Source organism: Hylaeus anthracinus, unplaced genomic scaffold, assembly GCF_026225885.1.
Source record: "Hylaeus anthracinus isolate JK02 unplaced genomic scaffold, UHH_iyHylAnth1.0_haploid 4, whole genome shotgun sequence".
Classification (NCBI taxonomy): Eukaryota; Metazoa; Arthropoda; class Insecta; order Hymenoptera; family Colletidae; genus Hylaeus; species Hylaeus anthracinus.
The window spans coordinates 15,579,520-15,606,375 of NW_026535289.1; the positions used below are offsets into that span (position 1 = coordinate 15,579,520).

The following is a 26,856-nucleotide window of genomic DNA, read 5'->3' on the forward strand; positions in this document are numbered from 1 at the left end:
AAATATGTATAATCGATAAAATAATTGTTCGTATAGTCGTTATACATTAAAGACTGTAGAGTAAAGAAATTTATGTATGTACATAAGCAACTTTATTTTTAGTATTTTTATTATAGTATCAATAGTATAATATATAAAAACACGTCCTTTCAATAATAAAGTCTCTATTTAATACTGTATTCAAATAGATGTACCATGAAATTCCGAAACTAGCAAAACATTAACATAAAATTACTAGATAAGTCATTTATTTGTAAGAATAAATATCATAGTCATCATTTGTATACAGGAGTAGATATATCAAGAATAATATAATAAACAATCATATATTTGTTTGGCAGATCGTAAAAGATATTCTTTGGTGACTTACATAAAACTGATAAATATATATGTAAGATAAATAGGTATACAGCAAAAAGTGACTATTTTTATATGATGTACATGTTGTGTATATTCTTAAATGGAATTAATATTATAAATATATAGTTTGAGGCAGGAATATCGTTTGTAACATGTAGGTACTTAACACGTAATATCTGCCACCAGTCAGATTCAATAACCCGTATAAACTACTTAGGAACCAAATTTTTTAGAGTAATTTATAAATTATATATTTATTTTTTTACAAAAATCTTACGTGTACATGAATATCGGGCCATAAAAAGAACTAAAAAATTTTACCGATTCGTATCGCGCTTTGAACAAAATTATATGTTACTTTCATTAGAACTGTATAACGCTATAAAATGTTTTAATTTCTCGTGTCGCATTAAAATAGTCTTTTAGAGTTTCTTTCAATTTATCAGAATTATTTACAGAACTTATTCTGAAAACATCGTGACTGCCGTATAACTTAAAACTAATCAAATGTTCATTGAATTATCATCTTTTCCTGTACAACGTATCTAAACATTCTAAACGGTAAATGCTATCATAACCTCCAAAAATGGTTTCGTAATTTTGCATTTGACTGCTTCGCTATATCATACCTTTCCTATATAAAAAGTGATGGAGAAAATGATAAAGTACCTTTTATTTGAAAACGTATGCACGAATAGTAGCTTACGTTCGTTATGTTCATTACGTTCAAAGTACATTATGAAATTATTGTTTCTTCATCTTCATTGTTTGTTACTCATAATTATTTTCACAATTATTTTGAAGAGAGAATTGAACAAACACGGATACGATACTATCTCGCGATGCACTTTCATAAAGCGTAACTGTACATATTTAAAATATACACGATATCCACAACTTGTTCACAAAATTCATTAGCTAGGGAATGAATTAGGTTGGAACAAACGTGACAAGTAACGCGTAATATCGAGGGTACAGTAACCCGTTTACGAAGCAAGTTGTAACATACAAACTATAAAAAAGATTGGTGAAACGTGCAGTTTTTATGCGATTCACAGCATAAAATTTCGGTAACGAAGAATCGACTACCGAAATATTATTCATAAAATCACATTTTCAATTTAGCTTATAACCATACATATCACAGTATCAATATAATCCAATCACCCTCCCCCCTCTATTTTCACAATTTGTAACATTATCTACTATATGCTGAAGGAATATCTTCGTTTACATTTTGATAAAATTACGTCTCGTGTATATAGTACTTGATTTTGTTTAGAATACCTTGCGAATTGTATGAAAACCTTTGTCCTAATATTACACCAACCAAATGTGTTCCTCTATTCTTTCCTCCCATTAAAAAAAAGAAAAAAAGAAAGAAAGAAAAAATTAAAATGAAATCATAAATCATAATACTTTTTTTCTAAAGATCTTTGTACTATCGTTTCTATTTTGAAATTAAGGATCTACACTGTCATTTTGCTTCATGGAAGGAAAATATGAATGTAAGTAATAACAGTGAATAGAATTAAATCGTCAATGCGATGTATCGAACGTATACACAAAGTGTACATATGAGTTCATTAGAATGTAATTTAAATTCCCTATGCTGGCCGTTTTATTACACTTAGCTTTTTACTTAAAATCTTTCACAAATGTATTGTTAGTAGCGTACGCCAATAGCACGGTACATCCGAAAAATAGAATGGCAAATGCTTAAATAATCGAGAAAGCCTCAAGTTAATAATAAATAAGCGGCGTTACGTTCAATTATACTAGCCGATGATCGCCTGGCTCGTACATCTTAAAATGTAGTTAAAGAATAATTTAGTTAAATTAATATCACCTAACATAAATATTCATCACGTCATATTGACACCCAACAGTCCCCTGACATTCTCATACACTATGTAGCTAATCGATACAGCTGGAGCCACCTACAAGATAATACAGTTTATATATTTGTAATTAAACGGTACTTAAAATAAGATGCTTTTTAACGAATTTTGTCATACCTTTAAGAAATTTGGCGTTATGCCTCTATATAAACCACGAACTCCTTCTTTCCTAATAATTTCTTTAAAAACACCAACCATGGTATTAGGAAATTTATCGGACGATATATCTGCTTGCAACCGTGTCCTGACTAGAGCTAGCGGATATGAACACACTTGACCTGCTGTACTGGAAGTTGTCCCGCATAATAATAATATCCAAAATGGGGGTTGTTCGTTCTTGTCGTGTGTTCTTAAATACCTATTCTTCAATGTCTGCAATAAAAATGATGGTATAAACACTTTACTAATTTACTTTTATTTATTACACATTTACTAATTTATTATCGGCTTGAAATATTTACTTCGTATACAGCCAGGTCGATACCGGCGTACGGAATTATTCCCATTAAATTAGGGACATAACCTCTGTAGAAGGACTTCAAACCTCCTTGACGGTATATTTTTTTTGTCGCGTCGACCAGTCCTGCAAATTCTCCTGTTTTTCTAAGCGCGAACCTAGTTTTGAGTACCTGAAACACATCCGTAACGTCTACATTGAATACAAACGTATCGATACGCTATCACTCGCTTTTGTTTCATACCTCGAGTGGGTATATGGCGGACTGACTGATTCCTCCTGCTAAAGATCCTGCCATTAATCGTTCGTAAAGACCAAGCTCTCTGACATCGTCTCCTTTGATTGCTTTTTTAATCTGTTCGTAGGCCATGAATTTCAGTGCGCTCTCTGGTCCAATTTTAAGTACGTTTATACCATTCCCTCTCCACAAACTAGTCATTCCACCCTCGCGAAGCATATACCCGATGCAACTCAAGATTTTGCAGTGTCGCGTTCCATGAACCTGAAAAGTATGTTTCCATCAATTTCAGAGATCTAAAATGTACTCGATGACAACATTTATAATTATCATTTTGCAAGCCCACCTGTAGGTAGACTTTAACTCGATCCAAAGGCGCGGTACACGTCCGCGAAACAGCACCCGCTACTCCACCAGACACCAAATGTCGCCACCACATTCCAGAGACCATTTCACTAGTTGTAAAATCTTCAGGGACACCGATGTCTTCCCCAATGTCCATATACTGAAACAAACAAATCATTTATTAAATACTTTTACTCTATACAGACACTTTCCTATTTCACACACCGCGTGACGAATTTAAACGCGCGCCTACCGAATAAGCACCACCGCCTTGCATATGAAGACAAATCATGGCGCGAAAAATATGATTTTCCTTCCATAAATTGTACATGATTAAACAACCAATGAATAATCTTCTACACGTGACATAAGTTTCACATCTAACCGTTACTCGCGAATGCATTTTTCTTTCGTTGCGACCATATGCACATATCAAACAAAAATATTAACAAACGACGTGTGCTATATGTTTATACGGGGTGTCTAAAAAGTCACCGTCTATTTGAACTATTTTTATTAATAGTTGGTAACAAGTTTCTAAATTTCAAACTTTTGTACTTTTTACTTTTACACATCACATCGATGCAGGAAACAATTTTTTCTTTGGCACATGCAAGGAATAAAGTCAATTCATTTCGAAAATTCGTATTTCTTCTCGCAATTAAGTGGTAAATTTTGTATTAAATTTGTTAATATAAGACAAACATTTCCTTTAAATCTGCTTGAAACATTTGTTGAAATTATTCGACATTTGTCTTTATCAGACCGATACATTTCTTTATTATACCGTTTTATTTTTTCCACCCCGAGTACAGAGTGTCAAGTGTCGCGTCATGTGTTTTTTCAACGGGTAAAATGCGATCATAGGGAACAATTTAAATCGTCATGGGAGAAATAAACGCTGCTGCAGACTCTTTATCTGCGTACGCGTTCAGAGCTAGTGTTAACTGGTTATCCTCGGTCATGCTAAAATCACCACTGGTCAGCTAGGTCTTGCACGATCCTGTAGTCGGGGTACCACGTGTCATTGATAATTCTTGAACTCCGATCAACCGTATTTCTCCAACAAATACAAAGAAACGTGCACGATGATTTTCAAACGATTTATCAGTCGCAGACACGTTATATCATCAAACGAACAATTTTTAACGAGCTGACATGTGTCATTCGCTGAGGAATTATACTAATTTAAATAAAAAATTGTAACAAATTTACAATGTCAATTAATTATAAATTTATGCATTTCTCATAAATCTATCATATTTATGAACCTCCGGCGAATAAAGAAAATTAATCAAATTTATGAATTCCATAGCTATTTATTTACATAAAATTCCAAGAGTAAACATCACGCGTATATGAAATCGGTTGAGTTTATGCGGGAATGGAATTATAGGGAGGAACTGATTATGATAAAGTGTTTAGGTTGTAATCTCTCGACTAAAGAAATATATGTATAGTGTTTGTATACACGAAAGATACAGAACAAGTGTATCCTATGCACATATTAAACGAACCGAGCGAGTAAACATTCAAATATCACGCTACCGATTCTACTGTATGATATGTTACAGTAAACACGAAATAATAAATTAAGGTAGACTGGATAACCTGATTTTTTATTTTGTCATTTAAAAACGAATACTCGTACAGCTGATAACTTTTCATTTCAATTGATTCGAGTTTCGTAGAATTGACCAGTGCAAGTATTACGAATTAGCGGATACCGTTGTAGAATTTTCGAAAGCGGAATTTCGAATGGCGATTTTGCAATGGAACCGCAATATTAGAAACAGCTACACACACGCAAATAAAGAGACGTTCGACGATTTTCTAGACTGTTAATAACACGAGCACAGTGTTTGTCGCGAATATAGCTTTAAGTTAACAATTTCATGATAATTCTGCGGTAAATACCATTACTGATTTTTCAAGGAAAAGAGGCGAGAGGACAAAGAGAACTTTTTTAATTATCGATTCGTTACGTGTTTGGTGCAACCATTTCCCTCCATCGAACAAAATTTTATTTCATCGTTTACAGCAGAAAGGATCCCATTACAGATTACTCTACCGTATCATATTAACCACCTAGGTGCAGTTGATACATTCACATATAAAGTAAACTTTATCACATACATAATAAAAAACTGTTAGACATCGAAGAGTCGAAATACAGACTTTGAACCGACGCCGACGGTATGTCAATGGCACAATGATAATGACAGCAGACAGGAATCAGAAATTTCTTCTGACTGCGAGGATAACCTTCAAGTTCAGTTTGATTACGGGCTCGTTGTTTCTATTAATGAATTGCCGAAAAGAAAGTGATAACGATATTGTTGAGCAGGACGCTAATGCGGGTACAATGACAACTTCAAAGAAACTTACGATTGGTTCATCGAGACGTAACAAATAAGAAATACTATATTCTTTCTTTTTGGATGAAACCATCATTTGTCATTCGAATTTTTATAACGTACGCGATTAAGGGAACAAATGAGGAAACAAAGTTGTTGATTAGTGATTTGAAGAAGATGCAGTTATTGACGTCAGTATGCACTAGATACGCTAATAAAACAACAAAATGATTCACGTAGTTCCCTGTGAGTGGAACAAACATTTGGGAACAATGTATTCGTCGAATAGCAATACATTTCAATTTTCGAATTTTTCCACCCCGGAAACAGTTGGACGGGATAACTTTGGAGAAGCCTCGACTCTGTTAGGTTTCGCTGAATTAGATTTCGACCTTGTACATCTTCGATTGATTACACAAGTGGCTTTATCTACATTCTTCTTCTAAAAAAAAAAAAAAAGGCAATTCAATTTGAAATCCATTGGTTGATCGTCAAAGGAGATGACCTTGGCATTCGAAAGATTACACATTCAACTATGCTTGCACAACGCACACAAAAGCTCAACGTTTCTACGTTCACTATTATAACGTGATTTTGTTTGGATATGTTTAAAAATTGCGAGGAGGCCGCGTCGATGCTCGGAAAAAGTATTTGAATTGGAATGAAGGAAGACCGTTTTACGCGGAACCGTTACGCGAACGAGGGAAACGAGGAAATAAACAAAGAAAACGGAATACCGATTGCGGATACTTAACGAGAACAATATCGGTGTCTACATCCACAGCATCCATCGTCGGGACAACGAAATACGTTCGAATCGCAACCTGATAACGTTGCGGATAAAGCATAAAGCTGATTAAATTCAAGAGAACGACTGAAAAGGACGGCGAAGCGTGCAAGTTTTCTGCGGTTTAAGTTGGGCCTGAAGCCAACGAATTACTTGGGGTGACGCCCAATGTCGGCTTTAAGATCGCCTTCGATCGAGTTAATATTCATCTGTAACGTCAAGTTTCTTTAGTCACGAGACGAATTGATTATTTGGATCCCCAGCCGAACATAGGATAACGTTACTGCCCGGGAATGTCCATTCTCATGCGAATCAGTTATTGTAATACGCACACGGACCAAAGTTCGACTTCACTTTGCGTACAGACCACAATGTCCAAGTGTAAAAAAATGTCAAATTGTCGTCCAGACCTTCAATATTCAATTCTTTCGATACTATATACACGTACATATACTTACTACTTTCCAACGCAAAATACACTTAATTTGAACACATTCTTTAAACGAATACCACCAAAGTCTTCGCTTTTTCTATTCGATAATTTCGTTCCGATAACTTCAGACGTCTAAAACGCAGACTAACGCTAGCAAAACAATTACTGGGAAATAAAAAAATTTTTGTAAAAGATAAAACTTCCCCACTGCGTATCAAATTCGCAATTAGAGCTTCTTATAGATTAAAACGATACAACGATAAGATTAATAGTATATGGATATACACGTAACAACGGTATTAAAATATTAGAAATTCCAGCCAAATTATAACTCTGGATTGATTATTTCGTGAACAAATTGCAGATTTTTTTTTTTTGTTATCGATGATGTCTTTTATCGTAGATTATTCAATTAAAGACAAAAATACACATGTGTTATATAAATTAATACGACTCTGCGAAAAGATATTCGTTTACTTGAAATGCAAAGTTTATAAAATGTATTACGAGTAAGGAATTAGAAAAGTTGCTTGTCGCTAACTACAAACGGAAATAATGGCGCGTAGAAATTGTCAGGAAATCGATATCATAAATCAAGTGTCAGATAACAATCGTCCCGGCACTGGTTACAATACATTCTTTAGATAGACGTATAGTACACGATGTTTGACTTATGACTAACAACGCAATCTAATTTTCCTTTGTGACATGTTTGTAGAGTTTTTAATAATTTTTCATACAAAACGAATGAAAGAAAAAAATGAAACTTTTATTCGAAGGATTTAGTATATATTTTTTATAAACATGTTTTGTGACCTTCTCGAAAGATAATCCGTAGCTACCACTGACTATAACATCTGTTGGTATTTGTTGTGGTTACGTACATACAAGCAAGCATTATGCAACTCCAGTGACATAATACAATATTCCAACTTGAGCGTTTTCTGACATAATGGCATTAATTTGATAATAAAACAGCTTTCGATGTACGTCACTCGCAAAGAATCTAATTGTGTTTTTTTATAAACTGTCGAACGAGTATTGTGTACTTTCGTGAAACTTTACTTATAAATTAAAAACACATCGATCAGCGAATCAATTGTAATCTTCGTTAACGCGTTGAATAGATTTAAATAGATTCATTCCGATATGTATACGATGAGTTTTGGTAGTAGCTGACTTGAACCGTACCGATATTCCCGCGCAAAATGCTACTCGCAGTGACAGGGACGCGCTCGTGCAGAACAATCTCGAACCAGGGAATCGGGAAAAGGAAAAGATTTGCATCATACATATATGAATCATCGTTTTGCTAGACCGAACCTGGTTTTCTGTTCGTATATTTTTACCCAACTGTACGATGTAAATGGTTATTTAGAAATCAATTTCTAAAAAATGTACCGTGCAACGATCTAAAGTCCAACGGAAATTAAAATATAATTCTCGCGATACCTATGTAAAATTACCAGAATCGAGGAAATAAATATTCGTAGACAAAGCAGCTGTCAGACGATCGACGTCAGTGAGTCGATTAAAATTAATTATTCAAATAGTCTAGACTGTTAATAAATTACATATGTATGTCATAGGTATGTATTAATAAACTTCTTCGAGTTGCTTTACATTAAAAATACGAGTCATCGATAATTACCATTTCAAGTTAATCGTCTAAGGTTTTCAAGAAAATATTCGATTAAATTTCGCAAGAATTTCATCGGAGAAATAGTTCCGAATAATGCACGAGTCAAATTCTTAAACTTTCGCTTTCCCTTCCGTTTGCCACGTGATACTTTTCTCAATATTTGTCCATAACCTCTGCGCTACAAACGCTTTCATATATGTACCACCTAAGTACATCTATAGATATTTGCTACATCTCGCGATGCATTTCAGTTTTATTAAAACAATTCACAAAGAACAAGTACCTATAAAAGTATTCAAATTGAAATAAAGGATAGTTAGTAGCAGGCCGTTTTATCCATCCGTTTGAAATAGATATTATTCGAGGTTAGTGACATTTTAAAACAGCAGTGAAATTCTTAGCCGCATTTGGACTCGTTACCCCCTTGAGTGCCCATAGATAGCTACACCGCTATTACAGAGATACACACTCACCCGTTGCAGGAGTTCATGATAGCCTTGTAGGAATTCCTCGCAAACCTGACAGGTCGACGGGATGCTTTCATGCTTCAATATTTTGGAATTTTTCAACGTGTACATTTCCCAACGAATAGAAATAACCACGTTCACCGACAACTTCCTCGTGCGCTCGACGGCCGATTAAGCCAGAACTGAACCGAACGATACGTGTAATCGTAAATTATGCTCGAGTCACGAGCACAACAACAAAAAAAAGACAGTAATGTAAATACCGAGATAGATGAAAAATGATTTGGCGAATCGTACCAGCAAAGAAAACGAGCCTCGCCACGACCAGCGATTTGAGAGCTCGGAGTCCGATCTCGAGACTGAGGAGCTCGAAGAAACAGCGGGGGAATCGAAATGAAGATATTGGTTCGCCAATCGGGGAAGCCCCCCACCGGTCGCTTGTAACGTCGGCGACGCAGCGACGTCATGCTTACACATGCTAACGTATCTCTCGAGGAGATAAACCTCTATTGCACGACATTGCTCTTGCATTAGCTTTTCGAACGTCTGCGAATGTACAACGTTGAAACAAAGACCCCAGAGATAGTTAGAATTTAAGGCAACCGTGCATTTTAATTAGGTCTTCACGATTAAGAAGAACGTGCGACCACGTGCCCCCTTTCTCGGGTGAAAGTTACCAATTCCAAACATGCCAATCGCACACGACAGCTACACGTATCGAGCTACAAGGTACATCTCTTTAGTGTACAATACTTTTTCCACGAAGGTGCAGATCGTAGCGCAGCTGCATTACGGAAATACACACAGGAATAATGAAATACGTCATCGTATGAGAAAACTGATACTAGACAGAATAGTTGACTCGATTTACATTCGATTCGATTCCAAATTTACGCCTTAAAAGTTTGAAAATTCCGAACCGTCAGTTTTTCTAGACGGTTATTGGTTGCGAGCTCGGGGCCCGAAGTAATCGCGATACGGCATTCAGAGTGTTCCATATCCACTGGGGACTGCTCGGCAAACGATGACCTCACAACCTAGTACCTATGTACACGTATGGCTGACGAAACGTTGAGAGATATTTCATCACATCGAGAACCTCTTCCTAGGGCCTTGTCGAAGGTTAATCCGCTACTACATACATGTATAGCCTATAAGTATACACGTTCATATTCATATTTCACGCTTTAGTAACTAATCAGAGTACCTTACTAAACTTTATCACTAGAAAAATAGAGTTCCATATAATATCACACAGTAGCAATCACCTTTCTAAGGATAACCTAGAGACGTTCAAGCTACCTTTTAAAATTTACCATGGTACCCGATAGATTGATGGAGATAGCGGGCGCATTCTAATGCGCATACGCGTCCATTCCCCACTACTATTCTGCTGGTATAGTAAATTTATTATAATTCGGATTTTTAGGAGCTTAGCTTCAACACCACTTGATTAACCAGAAATCAATTGTTAAAATAAAATAAAACTCTTGCCGACTGCACCTAGGTGTAGCGAATATTATTTACATCTTTAAAGCACATCAGTCTATATATATATAAAACGTAACGAAATTGCAAAAAAAAAATGTCTACGAATTCAATTTACATAAATATAATAATTTGTGGTGCGCTAAGCTTAAAGAAGAGTGTTCGAAAGCAAATCAAAGAACTGATCTATGTCGAAAACGACATCGTAAGCACGAAGAGGTTAATCAACATAAGCAAATAAATGTTACCTATCCAGTTTACTGATTCTGAACAAGTGTAACTTAATGCTTTTGATGGATGTGTTAGCGGGATATGAACAAAATATCGTTATTACTGAGAATCAAGGAAAAAAAATTATAATCGTGCGTTAAAAATATTTTGTTCTAAATCACTTTTGTCGCAAGTAATATTTCCACTGTTCCAAATAATGTATTATGCTGCGATGTAGCTGTACACGATAACAGTTTAAAGAATTAAATTACATCTTTAGAAAGCGTATCGCACGATTCTCACAATCAGTCTACTCCTCTACTATGAGAAGGTAGACGGTCGCAGAGGAAAAAAAAAAAGTTCCGATGGCGCACGCGCACGATGATTGCACTTTGCGCATGACCATGCGAAATCGAGTAGGTAAGTTGGTGGTGGAGAACGAACCAAGCGGGGAAAGGTGCTGGAAACAGCTGGGAGACCGTCAAGGTCATTTCAAATGACAGTCACACGTCACACCTCCGGTCGAGCCTTCTCCATCGACGAATCGGAGCCCAGAATCGATTCGATCGTCCCCCCATACACATCTAACTACACTCACGAGTTCATTGTACAAGAGCTAGCATGCAAACGCTCTGAACCATTTCCCACTATTGCGCTTATTTTCCGCTAACGACGAGAAATGATTAAACAGGTGTTACACAAAATTATTGCACACAGAAAAGGCCAATCGAGAGGGTTGATTCTTTTAACCCTCATTTTCAAACCTACACGTAATTATTATCGACAACATAATCGTATGGATGTACTCACGTTTGTATGATGCCAATATTCGATCAAACCCAGAAGATCGGTGCTGGGGGCATAAAGCAGAAAATCTCGCCACTCGTTGAAGCTTATAGTTAAGCTTCCATCCTTGTCCATTCTATAAACCGATATTACAAAACCATGCATTTCACGTAAAACATTGATACCGTGTCGGACGTGTGTGTAAACCAGGCCTTTCCAACGCGAGGAGAGGAGTGCGACCCTGAGAGAGAGAGAGAGAGAGAGAGAGAGAGAGAGAGAGAGAGAGAGAGTGCAAAAGAAGTTTGGAAACGGCTGGTACACACGCGTAGAATTCGCCATTACGTTAAAACTTACCTCTGAAGCAATTTCTTCGCCTCCGCGTAGTCCATCTTGATCCCTAATTCTTCGAAAGACTTTATTAATTCCTCCAAATCGATTCTCCCTACAAAAGGAAAATTAAGCGGCTGTATCCTTTTTGTAGCGTCAATGAACATTTTAAGTCGCATTTAAACGAATAATTAACGATCGATAATAACGACAACGAATTTATAGCTCGACTACCCTGCGCTTCCATGCATTCACTCACCATCCTTATTCTTGTCAAGATGGGTAAATTGTAGACGTAAATTTTTTTCATGCTCGCGAACGTAATGTATAAATTCCGCCAGACTAATATCGCCGCTCTTAGTGCTGTCCGAACGAGCCAAAAATTCCTGAGAAAGAAAAATAATTCGTAGCTGTTATTCTATCTCAACCGAGTTTCGGGTTTCAAAGAGCACGGAAAATTACAAAATAATTGTAGTAGAAAAAAAAAATTTCAAGTACTACTTAATATATGAATGTAAAATAGGAATGAAAATAATTGCGCCCAACCTACTGCATATACTGCATATACGCGTTGTAATACGTTACTTATCGCAGTTTTCTAAAATCACTAATAAGACGCATCGACCTTGTACGAAACAGCATAAATTGGATTTAGTACGAAATGTAAGCAATATACATACAGACGTGCTTCGAGAATATCGATGATTAACCTATTTTAAAATATACTACTCTGTTCAAGTGCAATCGATATTGTTCTGTAGCAAAAAATTCCTCGTATTTCAAAGAATTCGATTTGTTAAATAATTCTATTTCAATGTCGCGTTCTAATGTATTACGAATAAAAAAAATAAAGAACACACAGTGTACAGTTGTACACATACAGTTGTAATTTACAGGTTGCAGTCAAGTTTTAAAATGAGCCATTTAAAATCGATAATAATGCTATTCTTCGTTAACATGATTGTAAGATTATTTTATATAACATCTACGGTACGTCTCCTTTGTACCTATATATATACATATGTATATATGCCTTAAGGGGCGAGCCGTGAAATCTAAACAAATCTTACTTGAGATACTTTTAAGATTTACGATCAGAATCGATGACATTACAAAATTCTCAATAGAAATTTTTAGCAGAAAAATAATGGAACATCGAACGATTCTTAATTTATCCAAGTCGTCTGAAAGGCTCACGCAACGTCCGCATTATGTTCGATCGTAAACGTGTAACAGCAAACTACATCGAATTGAAATATCAGAGACTTGAAAATTAGACGTATACGTATACGTTCATTTATTAATCCAATTTGTAAATAGAAATATAATTGGAATTACCTCGGCATAGTATTTGTCCACTCCGACCTTGCGGAGTGCCTTCGACAAATCCTTGACGTCGATTTTTCCTTTTCCGTCCAAGTCTAAACTCTGAAATATCTTTTCCAGTCTCTGTTCATCCTCTGCCGGCAACTCGTGCAGATAGTGCGGTGGCATTATGCCGTGCACACCACTTCCTCGATTACCGGGCATGGTTCTGTCACTTCCTATATTGGCAAACTGTAAACGAATTCTTTCTCCAGCATTCACGCGGCGTCACTGTTAATCTCCGTTGCTTCTTTCCGTTCTCTTTTCCCTTTTCATAAATACTTGTCCAGCAAACCGCTTTACTAACTCTTTATACGGTCACCGCATGAAACATTTCGATCGTTACACACGCCTACGAGGTAACTCATAACTGCATCACACACGTGGCCTGCACAGCGGCGTATATCGATTCCCCGATAACTCGCACACTTTCTATCCACCGAAGGACGTTATCCTGGCGTTATATTCGTCGCGTTGTTTCGAGTTTAACACGTTCCCTTGCGATACTTTATATAGAAAGGCCAGCGGTGTCCGTGGAAAATGTATCGGATCCCCACACCCTCTTTTCGTCACACGAATCTACCCAAATCGAACGTATATTTGTCGCTCACCATACCGTAATTGTTTCCCCACGATTATAACCGAACACTCGAACGCTCGTCTTGGTCTACGCACAACCGCGCAACTAAGTCCGCCGCCAGTGGAACATCATGGAATATCCTGGCTCCGTACGAGACTATCGGCAGAGCCATCTGCTAACAAACTTACGAAACATGGACGTTGTACGGTCTCGATCGATAAAAAATACTATGTAGTCGCGATTTCCCGATTGTTCCCGATACACAAATTATCTTACTCTTTCGCATGCCGAATACATTCTCATTTCCGACATTGATTGTGTATTTTTTGTTTGAAAAGTTCTCGTGTTCAAAAAAACGATGCGATCCTTTCAAATATCACGCAAAGACAACCCTGCTGGATTACACTATGTAGTGCTCGAACTTTGACATCGGTTTTTAGGTTTTTCTTGCATTATGGTTTAATTCAGGTATTGGCACGTTTGCTCCATCGAGCAAGTCAGTGGCAAGCAACTTCCCCACCACCACTGCTGGTGGTGATGGTATGGTATATAGTGACAGTGAATCGCAGAGCGTGACAGTTCAGCAAAGTCCTAGAAAGAGAGCGAGGGAGTCTTATGGAGGGGATAACGGGGCAGTACATAGTACCATGAGTGAGGGAAGCCTCAACACCATGTTTCCCTACCCAATTCCGAACCCTGTTGCCTGTTGTATGTACTTATATTGAATATAAAATTAAATTTTTGTATAGATAAAGATGATGTTGTATTTTCGTCCTGTACGTTACTCTTCAACCATCTCGAACTATCCGCCTTTCAAAGATTAAACCCTAGAATCAACTGGAATAGCGATATTTCATACATGTCTATTGTTATTTTTAATGCCAATGTTAAAGAATAAATTTTTAATGCAATTTAACAAACAGGAATCGATACTGTAACCAAATATCAATAAAGAAGAAAAATTCACGTTTATGTTGAATAGATAAATATATTACAACTTTCACTTACAGTACACTTGTTAGAAAATACATTGAACTTTTATGGATTTTCGTAGACAATACAAAATATTAAAAAAATTTTATCTTGCAATGCAACATTATCCCCGATTAAGTGTTTCTTTTTTCTATTGTCAAGCATTCGTATCTCAAGTTTCATTCTATCTTGTACTCGCATGCAATAAATAATCGGAAAAAAAGACCCAGCGTATTGATTTTAGCATTTCCTAAAATAGTATTCTCTACATAAAAGGTCGAATATTTATGGAAATTATATCTACAATTGTAATTCTGTACGAATGCGATAGTATAAGATAGGTTTCTCTATCGGCATAAATTTCAATATCCATTTTTATGTAAACCCGAATAGTGAACAAATGCGGGATGGTAAGTATTTCTGTGAACGTACCACATGTTTATGTTATAATGCGACTTTTTCCATAGTTATTTATTTTAGAAAAATACATTAAAAATGCCAGACTAACAATTACATTAAACGTAACGGGCATCGCGAATATATGACACTATCCAGATACGATTAATATTTTCTATGTAAAGTTAACGAAACAAACATTGCAGAATTTTAATATTTTTTCTCCGAATGATTTCAAAGACTTTTAATATAATTTCGGTATAAGACAGAGTAAACATTCATACACGCATTGCCCGTTATGTTTACGGCTAATATAACAAAAATCTTACAATAGGGAATTAATTTAACATAAACTGTCACAGAAGTACCATTCGTACCATTAAGTGCCAAGTGCGCGCTGACTATATGCATTATATACCGATATGTATATAATTATCATTGTTTCATATGTTCAAACAAAGAACGTTAATATAGATTGTATGTGGCTTCATACCATTAACATAGGTACGCGTGTATTATTATACACATAGTGACATGTTTAACATGCAATTAATCTGAAGCTTGCACAAACAGTATTGTTGCGCTTATTACTTCCCAGTGTACACAGCCCTCTTCGCTTTTACTCTACATTTATTAACGAGTCATACTACGAATAAAAATAAAAATATAGAAGGGCAACATCTGACGAATGGATCACTAGAAATATTATTGACTATAATTCCTTTAAACGACGGAAACATTTAATGTGTACAAGGCTTTTAGTCGTCCGTATAAAGGAATTACACGAAATATAAAGATCAATTCAAAATAGAAGCTTATGGAATTCAAATTTTATAAATATATACTTTGTATCTGAACAAACTGTGAAGACGGTATTAATTTACAGAAAGGAACATTAAATCTCCCATATTTAACCTTGTGCTCAGACTAAAATGCTCTTTAACATAATTAGAATAGAATGTATACGTGAAACATACGCGCAATGTAATTCTTCTTTCAAAAACTTTTATATATTACGACGTATACAAATGGTAATTGTCATTGAATTTGTAAAACCGTTAGAGTTTGATTTGCAATCATGAAGCTTTATTTTAAAGAAACATTCCAAGTCTTCGTTATAAATGTAACGATTATTTTAATCTAAAAACTATGTTTCTTTTTTTTCTTCATATACTCGTATTATTTTATCGAAATGCAAAATCAAAATATGGCCCCTTTCTGCAATATTATAACACATTTTCTTCAGTACTATGGCCAATTGTGTTCGTAACGTTCAAGTATAATCGTATTACAAATGTATAGCGATTGCAAATTAAATTCTTATAATCGCAATAGAAAATTTGTACTACATAAATTTTAAAGTCTTTATAGTTTTATCTGTGAAACCAGTAACAAAATAAATAAAGTTTCTAACATACTTCTCAAATACATAAATATAGTTTTGAATCTAGACATAATTAACACCAATGTCATCTTCAATGTAGAACAAATAGTTTAGTGTTTGTATGTTTTGCACGTTTAAATCTGTAATGGAAACATTATTTTGCACAAGTCTTACAAGTCAATTCATTTGCATATAAATATTTTTTACTACTCCGCATAATTTCATGTAACGTGACTATTTTTTTTTCAATTAAGAAATATATAAATTTATCTACTAAAATAAAAGAAACTGACTTTCGTTACAACTTTTTGACAAACATACTTTCCTTGAATTCCATTACAAATAAAAGAATGTTGTGTTAGTAAATAATAAAACAAATAAAATTGCACCATTGTTTATAATTTTCATAAGAAACTAGTTATGTTCCGAGATTACATTTCTTTCCAGTTTAGAACAATGTGCCTCGTATCGCAAAAACTTGGAAATACCGAATTTAACGCGTGCAAGTGCAAAGTGTTTCATTCAGTTTTGTGTTGCTGCATTGTTTACAAAAGGCACATTTTAGTTTGAAAGAAATACTCTACTTGAACATATCTAGTTTTGTGTAGCAAGGTAAAACAATATTTTTAATGAGAAAGACAGAAAGATCAACTTTCTTTGATCTCTACGTTTCATAAAAGTCTATGTCACTTCCACTAAAACTGGAATTATTAATATTTATGCTATACATTATTTAAAAAACAAAAAAAAAGAAAAAAATAATAATAGAAGAACCCAAAAGCTATTGCAATGTATCAATCACTATACTATAAAGAAGTTGCAATTTGATCAACATGTTCGATTTAACAGAATTATGTTATCATATCAATATGAAATTTAAATTAAACGAGTTCGAGAAAATTTCCGATTAAGGAAAACGTAACGTTAAGGTAAATGTAATCAACGGATGTCATATCAAATGCAAAAAATAACAAAGAATGTAAATTTCTTATCAGTATAATCAAGTACACAGGTCATTATATTTTTGTTCTGAGGAACGTTAGTTTCATATTTTATAATACAAATAACGAACAAAAATAAGGACTAAACGGTATGCCAATAGTATTAACATGAACGAAATCATGTTCATCGTGAGAAATTAAAGCGACAGTTGAGTGGAAGCCAATGTGACTGTTTCAGTTTCTTCTATGTCCGTAAATCGTACATTATTACAAACGTGAGAGCTGCAGTTCGCAGTACAGTCTGTTCATTTCAATTCTTTCACTTTTTTAGTAAAAAATTGATCGAAACGAGAGGCTTTCAAACTATTTGTTATAATTTATGAATATAATAAGTTTATCCAAAAATAAAGGTAATAGTTGCTGGATTAACACAGAATACAGTTTCATTTACGCATATTATGTATTATATACATTGTACATGGTATATGCTACTAAACCATAAAATTCTAGTAAACGTTTCTAATAAATAAAAATAGAAATATTTGATTTCCGCATTAATGACTATAGTTTGAAAACCACTGTTTCAACATATTCAATTAGAAGTAGCAAATAAAATGCAATTTTTTTTTTTTACCAGGCACAAATGGAATCTATAATTAATTTCCCACTATATAGTGTGAAAATAAAGGAAAATTCTATACACACTATTGAATTTTTCTCACTTTTCTTGTTCAAGACTTTTAAGTGTTTGAAACTGCAATACTTAAGTAATTTATCTGTATACTTTATAAAAAGAAATTAACCTCTTAATTTTTCTATTTATAACCTCATTTGTATATTAATTTTTTTGTAATTTATAATAAATTCAAAAGTACCTGTCGATAATTATTCCAAAAGAATACGAATTTCGAATAAAATCTCAAACATAAATAAATTTTCGTAAACAGATCTGCATAAAATCAACAACATTTTATGAAACACGTAAGAGTTGAACAAAGTACGATACGATATACTATTTTACCGTGTTTTATTCGAAAACATATTTTCAAATATGAAAACATGAATCGTGGAAGAAAGCTACGTATTTTTAAAAATTTTGTTTTATCAGCTAAAAATTAATAGTCATATATATTATATATATATTTATAATTAAGATATATATAAATCTTAATTAGGAGCAATATATATCTTAATTACGCAAAATTTTAACAGAATATGTTAATTTTGTGTATGCATAACATCTATATGTATTCGTATATTTTTATTATATAACCTTGTTGCAGGTTAAATAGCATTCTTTCCGAATGTATCAGTAATATAATATCCTTTGCTTCATTGTGCAAACATATAAACAAAATATACTACATCCTGTCATGTTTATAAAACACTGACATTAATTTCTGTTAAATTTTAACAAATCTGCTCTCGTCTGTTCAATCTGTCTGACAATGAAATGTCTCCATTATGATATTCACAATGGAACACCAATCAACCCTTCACCGGTTCTATAAATGTAAATTCCAATGCGACAGCTAACTCTCACATTTTACAATAGACTGATCTCTATAATAAATTGCTACTGCAACTAGTAAAAATTAAAACAATGCGACTTTTAGCGTAATTAAAGAAGAGTTACCATCATGAAGGATTTGACAAATTGTGTTTAACAAATTTTCTCAGAGTATCACATATTTACAGCTAGTTTTTATACGTTGGTAATAATTTCGGGAAAAACTACATTTTTTCACAATCAAAGAACAAACCTTATGTACCAAGAGACCTGTAAAGGACTAGCGATCATGTCAAAAGAAAGATTATAAGTTCTTTTATCTATCGATAGTACTTAAATACCATCATTCAATGTTGATTTCTTTTGATGCTGCTTAGAAGAGCATGAAATTCTTCTTATGCAAATGGTACAAATTCTATTATACTTTCAGTCATTCCGTTGGAAAATTGAAACATGCCGATGCATGGAAGTTCGCACAAAAAATTATGTTCACATGTCAAAAAAACATGTTTCATGAAACGAATAATGGTTAGATCTAAGTAAACAGTATAGTAAGACTCACTATCTTACTATTATTTTTTAGAATTTTCCTCTTCGCTCGACCAATGCTTTTCTTGTTCCTGCAGTTCAAATTCCCATCGCAATTCTAATTCTCGCATATCATTTGCGATACCAGCTTCATACGTATCCTCCTAAGAACCCAATCAAAACAAGCATTCATCTAAAGTCTAAAGGTTAATTATGTTTTCATGTGGAATTGTAACAGTGCATCTTACCTCTTCCGATTTATAATTTTGATTGAAATTTTGAGTGCTAAGCAAGTTATTCGACGACTGGATCCAAGGTACAGTACCATACGGGCTCCAATTTCGTACGTCTTTTTCTTTTTCTCTGATACCAGCTTCTATCAATTGCAACTCCTGTGCTAGCCTTTCACCGGCCGTAAAGGTTGCTCCTTGCGTAGCAAGCTGAATATATATGTTATATTTCACTGTTATTATATCTATATAATACGTTTTACAATGTAAGAATGTACGATTTAGCAATACCTTTAAGTCATTGATTTTCTTCTCGAGATGTTTCAACTGCTGTTTCACTCTTTGTGACTCAAGAATTAAACTGAAGAAAATGGATATTAAATATAAATCCTCGAAATAGTTGACGATAGCCTAACTGTACAATAAGAGATTAACTTACTCCTTTGACATGCATTCTGGTCGTGGAAGTTGCGTGTACGTTGATGATTCCGATAAATTGCGACCAAAAGTAATGTAATTATCTCCAAAAGTAGAAGTATTGATAGATTGTACTCCTCCATTCGCACCGATAGCAGCATAAGCTATAATAAAATCACCCGTATATAGTACTTTATTACGCTAATTTTGTTTTATTAATTTCTGCATTTATACTACATCGTACGTACGTTGGTTACCGTAATACCAAGATGTAATAGAATTCGCCGTTGGCATAGGTCGATAGGCAGATATCGTAGGAGGTGCACCTCCTTCTGCATAAAAATTGGTAGGTTGTACGCCATTACTAGATCTATATAAAAAAGAAGAAAAAATCCCGAGTTATAAAATATTTTATATTTTCGTTTAATACATATAAAATTCATATAAAATTAGTCTTTTATACGAAGAAAGAACCGTTACCTCATTAGACTTTTGGATAGTTTGGAAATTGGTCCATATTTATTACTAGATGATGCATCAAATGGCACAAATTCGTCGTCAAATAAAATCGGATCTGCACATCGAAAGTTGTTGTTGCAATTAATATTTGACGGAGGAACCATAGGATTACTTGGCGTATTTGTCCATATAGAAAAATTTGACGACGATGTATCCCCTTGCATGTCGTAATTCTGTAAAAAAAAAAAGCTTAACAATAATATAAAAATTGTATCAAATATTAGTAACAATCTTAATAATTAAACGGCGATCGTACCGTTTTTATCTGTGGCACTTGTTTGTTGACAATCGTTTCAAGCTGATTTAAAATTTCCATCCTGCGTTGCAACAGCATCGCCAATGTTTTGGCAACTGTTCGCTGCTAGAATATGAATATATGCGAACATCGGATAAAAAACCATATAGAATTTTAACGCGCATAACGATATGCGTATACTTTCAGATACAATGCGAGATTTATATTACCTTTTTAGCACTAGAAATACCATTCGTTATATTGGATGAAACTTGCGATGTATCCCACATACCGAGATTAGATGTAGAGTAATCAACGGCTGTGTTAGGCATAATATAATGAGAGCAATACATATCCATATTTTTCGTCGGTACCATAGGCGAAATCCCTTGCGGAGGTGGTAGCATATAATTCGTCAACGATCCAACGAAATTATTTTCGTTTGTTGGTGTATGACGTTGCATTTGATTAACTTTATTTATAGAACTGAAATCTAGAATGAAATAAAACAACAATATATATTAATCAATGTTATACATTGAAATATTAATTGGATTAATTGCTTCCTATATTATTTAGTATAAAGCAATACTCACTCTCTCTATGAGTATTATCATGTGACTTTATAGAATGGTAAGATAAATCCTCATTCTGTTTAAACGTCTTATTGTTCGAGCAAGTGACGGATTTGTCCACCTTTCCATCTAAATTATTGGTTAAGGGTAAATTTGACCTGATACTTAACTTTCTATTTTTTGATCTGTACCTAATAATCGAGCAAATGAAGATTATGTAAAAATCCTATACTTGCGCTGGCAAAAATATTCTCGTTTAAATAACTGTGCATGTCCATATGCGTACTTATCCAGTTCCATATCGCTATGAGCGAATGTGCAACTAGTAGATCTAGGACAAGATCCTCTAAGTGCTAGATCTCGACACATGCTCACTTTATATTTGGGTTGACCTGGGCCTACACTGTGAGTACCATCTTGCGTCTTTCGGTTACCGTGTTGTTGAATAAACTCTACTAATGCTGCGACTACTGTTCTAACAGCTTCTAACGCTGCGCGACATTCTGCTAATGTAGGAGGTTCAGTTTCTGTAATAAAGATAACGAAACGAGGAATATCAAACAATTAATTTTTTAAGAAACGTATTCTAGTCCAGCATTTCGAAAAAATTCTTAAAAAAAAATTATACCTGGGCTGGGATCTATTGCAGCTAACAGTTCTAATTGAGGTCTTAGACTACTTAATTGTCCAGGGTCAGGAGTACGTTGAAGAGCGATAACCAATTCTTGTACGCTTTGAGCAAAAAATTGCGGAGTTTGAAGTTTATCTATAATACTTTGCATATGAGATTTATGACTGGTATCTCCATACAATAACGCAGACCATTGATCAGGCGCTATTCTTAAACCAGCTTCGGTTGCAATTTGCACTATTTGGGCATCGTGCTCTCTTCTTAAAGCTTCGTATGTTCTGAACTCTTCTTTTAATTGCATCAACGATGAATCTCCTTCTCGTTTAGATACCTACTTAGATATCATGATTAGAAATTATTCATATTTCCTCTTAACAAGTAATCAATTCAATTACCAAAGCAGACATTACCTTGAAACAACTTGCCCTATATAACAATTGTACAACGTGTCCTATGCTTGTTTTAGATGCTTGAGGAAAATGTGATTCTAAACGTTGAACTACGAACATAACTAACACTTTCCTAGAAAGAGCAGATCCATCTTCCAATGCCAATAGGACAAGTTTGAGTACTTCTTCTTGCATTGCTGATAATAAAAAAAAAAATTTTTTTTTTTTTTTGTAAATGTTAACAGTATTCCTATAAGTTATCTTATTTTACGTTAATATACCTGGCCCGAGAAACTGACAACCACGAGCACGTACAGCAGCCCACAAATTAGCGCTAAGCTGTTGTGGATTTTGATGTTGAAGTATTAATTCTGTAACCGACCGTTCACCTAGACTTCTAGCTGCCCTTACCGCGCGTGCTCTTCCTTCAGGTTCAACCAATTGACAACCCACAAGAGTTACTAATTTTCTCTGCATCGGTCGGGAAACAAATCCCATACCTCCTGTTATAATTATTAAATGTTATTTTCAAATTACTTCTCGTTAAATTACTAATAAATTATAGAAAAATATTCTGTGAACCACTATGTAATATTACCCGTGGCTAAAGTTGGATTTGTCTGACATGGTTTGAGATATAGAGCAAGTTCCTCAATACAACGTTTAGCAACCAAATAATTAGCATGGTCTTTGGGTGGTAGTAATTTCTGATAAGCTGTTGTAACATTTGTAGGAACAGGATTCCCTACTAATTGTAGCAGAGCTTCATTTACCGGCAATCTTTCTATTTCTGTATTGATGATACTCTGAAAAGCAAAAAAATTCTTTTGTCAAAAATCATTGTACATTTTAGAAAGGAACTGGTACAAATATCTTAATGTACAAATTGCTCGTATAAATTATAATGAAAATTACCAAAAAACCATTACGTATACACAATCATGTTCACGAAGTATCATTAGTTTTGCATACCTGATCGAAAGGACATTGTTTACGATGTAAATTTGCAAGGCACGTACGACATATAGTATGACCACATCCTAATGATATCGGGCCACGTATGGCCACATCAAAGTCATGACAGCAAACCGGACAAGAAAGAAATTCAGTCCACTGTGGTGCCTGTATTGGCATTCTAAAACAGAATCATCTTCCATCAATCTGTAATATTAGTCTTTCCAATGATAATTGCAAAAAATTTAATGTTTACAGCTAAACGTTACGTGTACATTTCATTAAATCTTTCAATTGCATTTGTTTAATGCTTATACATGTGTGTATATATGTATATAATATATATATACATATATGCGAACGATTCGTAAAAAATGTCTTACTGCGTTATCGTGATTGCGAGAAGTATCGCGTAATGAAATTGAATAATTTCGCTAGAAGAGAGAAAAGAATATTTGTTATGTTTAATAAATAATTACAACAAATTTGATCGATTCGTACGTTTAAAAAATTGGTACCAAATGGAAAGAAAACTTGGTTCGGATTGCAAAACATTTATCTATAGATATAACATTGTTCGAAACGGTAACGTTTGCCCATCAATTGTTTTTTACACAACAATATCGTGTTCCATCGATTATTTCGAGTGGAAAATGAAATTTCGTCGTGAATAAAAGTGCATGGAAAATCTTTTAAGAATACATCGTTTTGAACACGCAATTAGATCGAGCTCTTTCAATTGCTGTCGCTACCGCTCTTGTATTCGACAAACGTCTGCTCTACATAGAAAAGGAAAACGACATCCGCATTTGCCACGAGGAAAAATATCGAGTTGAAGAATTATCGTTAAAATGAAGGATAATCGAAAGCTCACCTCGTTAGTGCCCTCACAAAACATCACATTAACTACTCGGTTACTTCGCACATAGTTCTGCCATCGAAGCAAGAACAGATGAATCACAAATAGTAAGATGAGCTCAGCACGATATTCCTCGCGTATATACCTTTCTAGTTTCTACTTGTTTCTACTTCACTAGACCCATGACCAATCACGAAAACAATCTAGAAAAATGACATTCCACATTTTCTCGCCAGAGAGCGGTGCAAGCGACATAACCTTAGCAACAGAGATGCCAGATTCGGACGGCGCGTCGGATCCCAGTGCCCTGTATCGAAGGTGGTGCCGTGTGCCATCCAAAGAGTATGTGTTATCCCCACCAGTTACACCGATCTGGAATCACTAAAGAACAGAGACATCAGCGCCATCGATGGACCAACCTATAAACAAAGTTTGATCCCATATTATCAGTTCTCACTTCTCACCAATTCTCACTTTTCAACGAGATGAGCGAGAGCAATCGAGCATGAGGAAGCGCGAGTGCTCAGCAGTCAGCAGCAGTCAGCAGTGTACAGGCCCTAATAATATTCTTGACGTTAATCATCTTGCGAATACAACAAATATAAATGGTTATGAATTGTATTCGCGAATGGATCGCGTAATTTTTCAACGTATTGCTTGAACCTTAGTCATATCAGTTGGTCAAAATCATTAAATAAACAATACAACAACAAAATAAGAAAATAGAAAAACTAAATTCTAATTAAACATGATACGAGAAGACAATACGTTATGGACCACTATTGGGGAACGTATATTAATAAATGTGGTTTCATATCCTATCGAATACGCTAAAGTTTTAATACAGGTAAAATATACACAGTCAATCAATTATCTGAAAAATCAAATTTCATCGGAAGCTTATCATTTTTATTTATAAAATAACAGATCGGACATGAACCGATTCCACCACGACCGACAACTAATTTATTTAGACGGCCGGCTTTAGCTTTGCCCAACGTTTTTCAGTACGGTAAGCGATCCTTTCCACGAAATACATACTTTAAATTATCTTTAATTAAACGTAGAATTTTCAGTTATTTCATGTTTCAGTATTTTTTATAACTTTAGACCAGACTCTCTGAAAGGAAAATATTCGTAATGCACTGCAATTTTTTTCTCGCAATTGAAACAAAATATTTTTATTACTTTCATATTTTGCAGTTAAATACATAAAAAACGTAGATGGATATTCTGGGTGCTACCGTGGTTTGATACCAAAGTTATGTGCCCATACCATATGTGTCTTAGTTTCCGATGAAACGTCTTACAAACTTACGTGTATGTATGAGTCTAACAAAGAAAACGAAGAAAATTATATGAAAAAAAATTCCGAAGATGAAGGAGAAGACGGGTAATTATTTATGTCTCTGACATATCATCGTTATCAAAAGTTATAGTAATAAATATAAATATATTACCATTATGCTTCTTTTAGTCAAAAGCACAGAAGTTACATATTTGAATTCATAAGAGATCTGATTAGTAAAACGACTGCAATTATAGTCAGCCATCCATTGAATGTTATCGCATTGAGAATGATAGCTCAATTTGTCGGCAAGGAAACAAAATACAAGTATATTATTTATTATGCCATGTAAGGTACATGTAATTATTTCTATATCTACTGTTTTTTCTTTATCTGTTAATAGTGGACTATTCACATCATTTGTGGAAGTGTATAGAGAGAATGGAATCATGGGATATTATGCAGGATTAGTACCCCGCCTTATCGGAAACGCTATCGTATTAGTAATAGTTAGTTCTTCTACTTATGCCGTCGATAAATATTTATCGACTGTCACAACTGAACATGACATCAAACCAATTATTTGCTCCACTATAAACGTAAATAAAATATTTAATTATAACACGCATAATACCTTCGATTCTCTTTTATACGAAAACTTGTAAAAAGAGAATTGACTATACAAACAAAAAAGTGTAATATACAGTTGATATTTTCAGTTTATAGCAACAACAATTACGTATCCATTTTTGGTAGTATCGCATTGTATGGCTGTTAATGACTGTGGGTATGTTGACTTAATGTGTGACTAATATTTATATTTCAGCAGAATTGAAATGAGTATTTATACAGGAAATTTTGTTGATTCAGATTAGTTGCTGGTCTTCCTCCGCACATGCCAATTTGGAATAGCTGGCTGGAATGTTGGGCTCATCTTTCAGCTGCCAATCAGTTAAAGAGGGGAAACAGTCTTTTATGGCGATATTATACAGGACCTTCAGTAATAATAAATGGCATAATGACACCTCTTTACAAATAATTTACATCTATGCAGTGTGTCACAGTAATAATATTGCATTAATTTGTATTTGAGAGACCAACAGTAAAATCAATTCCGTGAAACTTATATTCTGTCTGATAAATTTACCGATATAGCATACAATTGCATTTATATATTTCTTAAAATTGATTTTAATTATTGCTGTGCACTAAGTATCTATTATAAACTATTTTCTGTAGTTCTATACTGAAAAATGCATTTTGTATGGAGAATTGAGCATTTCTT

The 26,856-nt window shown here is 34.3% G+C and overlaps 3 protein-coding genes across 7 annotated transcripts; 1 reads left to right on the plus strand and 2 right to left on the minus strand.

Annotated features, from left to right (window-relative positions):
* Positions 1–231: 231 nt before the first annotated feature.
* On the minus strand, positions 232–13,858 carry LOC128894751 (calcium-binding mitochondrial carrier protein SCaMC-2). Of its 4 annotated transcripts, XM_054156719.1 has the most exons (9): positions 13,137–13,858; positions 12,058–12,184; positions 11,826–11,913; positions 11,496–11,607; positions 3,303–3,461; positions 2,963–3,220; positions 2,723–2,890; positions 2,379–2,633; positions 232–2,300 (listed from the first exon to the last, which is right to left on the minus strand). In XM_054156719.1, exons 1-9 carry the CDS (start codon positions 13,326–13,328, stop codon positions 2,226–2,228), a joined length of 1,434 nt encoding a protein of 477 aa, XP_054012694.1. In that variant the 5' UTR covers positions 13,329–13,858; the 3' UTR covers positions 232–2,225. The 4 variants fall into 4 exon arrangements, with proteins under 4 accessions (XP_054012694.1, XP_054012696.1, XP_054012697.1 ...); XM_054156721.1 differs by lacking the exons at positions 11,496–11,607; positions 11,826–11,913; positions 12,058–12,184; positions 13,137–13,858 and adding an exon at positions 8,994–9,821 and having other exon boundaries at positions 586–2,300; XM_054156722.1 differs by lacking the exons at positions 11,496–11,607; positions 11,826–11,913; positions 12,058–12,184; positions 13,137–13,858 and adding an exon at positions 6,414–6,812 and having other exon boundaries at positions 586–2,300.
* An 853-nt stretch (positions 13,859–14,711) lies between these two features.
* On the minus strand, positions 14,712–24,532 carry LOC128894747 (roquin-1). Of its 2 annotated transcripts, none has more exons than XM_054156713.1 (16): positions 24,299–24,532; positions 23,443–23,605; positions 23,069–23,276; positions 22,752–22,973; positions 22,492–22,667; positions 22,079–22,412; positions 21,737–21,977; positions 21,472–21,641; positions 21,106–21,368; positions 20,897–20,998; positions 20,602–20,813; positions 20,370–20,491; positions 20,144–20,285; positions 19,996–20,065; positions 19,723–19,914; positions 14,712–19,638 (listed from the first exon to the last, which is right to left on the minus strand). In XM_054156713.1, exons 2-16 carry the CDS (start codon positions 23,602–23,604, stop codon positions 19,519–19,521), a joined length of 2,736 nt encoding a protein of 911 aa, XP_054012688.1. In that variant the 5' UTR covers position 23,605; positions 24,299–24,532; the 3' UTR covers positions 14,712–19,518. The 2 variants fall into 2 exon arrangements, with proteins under 2 accessions (XP_054012688.1, XP_054012687.1); XM_054156712.1 differs by having other exon boundaries at positions 20,897–21,001.
* Positions 24,533–24,705: 173 nt separating this feature from the next.
* On the plus strand, positions 24,706–26,843 carry LOC128894755 (mitochondrial carrier homolog 2-like). The gene is made up of 7 exons (XM_054156727.1): positions 24,706–25,130; positions 25,211–25,295; positions 25,487–25,676; positions 25,761–25,898; positions 25,975–26,170; positions 26,291–26,358; positions 26,442–26,843. Exons 1-7 carry the CDS (start codon positions 25,032–25,034, stop codon positions 26,608–26,610), a joined length of 945 nt encoding a protein of 314 aa, XP_054012702.1. The 5' UTR covers positions 24,706–25,031; the 3' UTR covers positions 26,611–26,843.
* Positions 26,844–26,856: the final 13 nt, after the last annotated feature.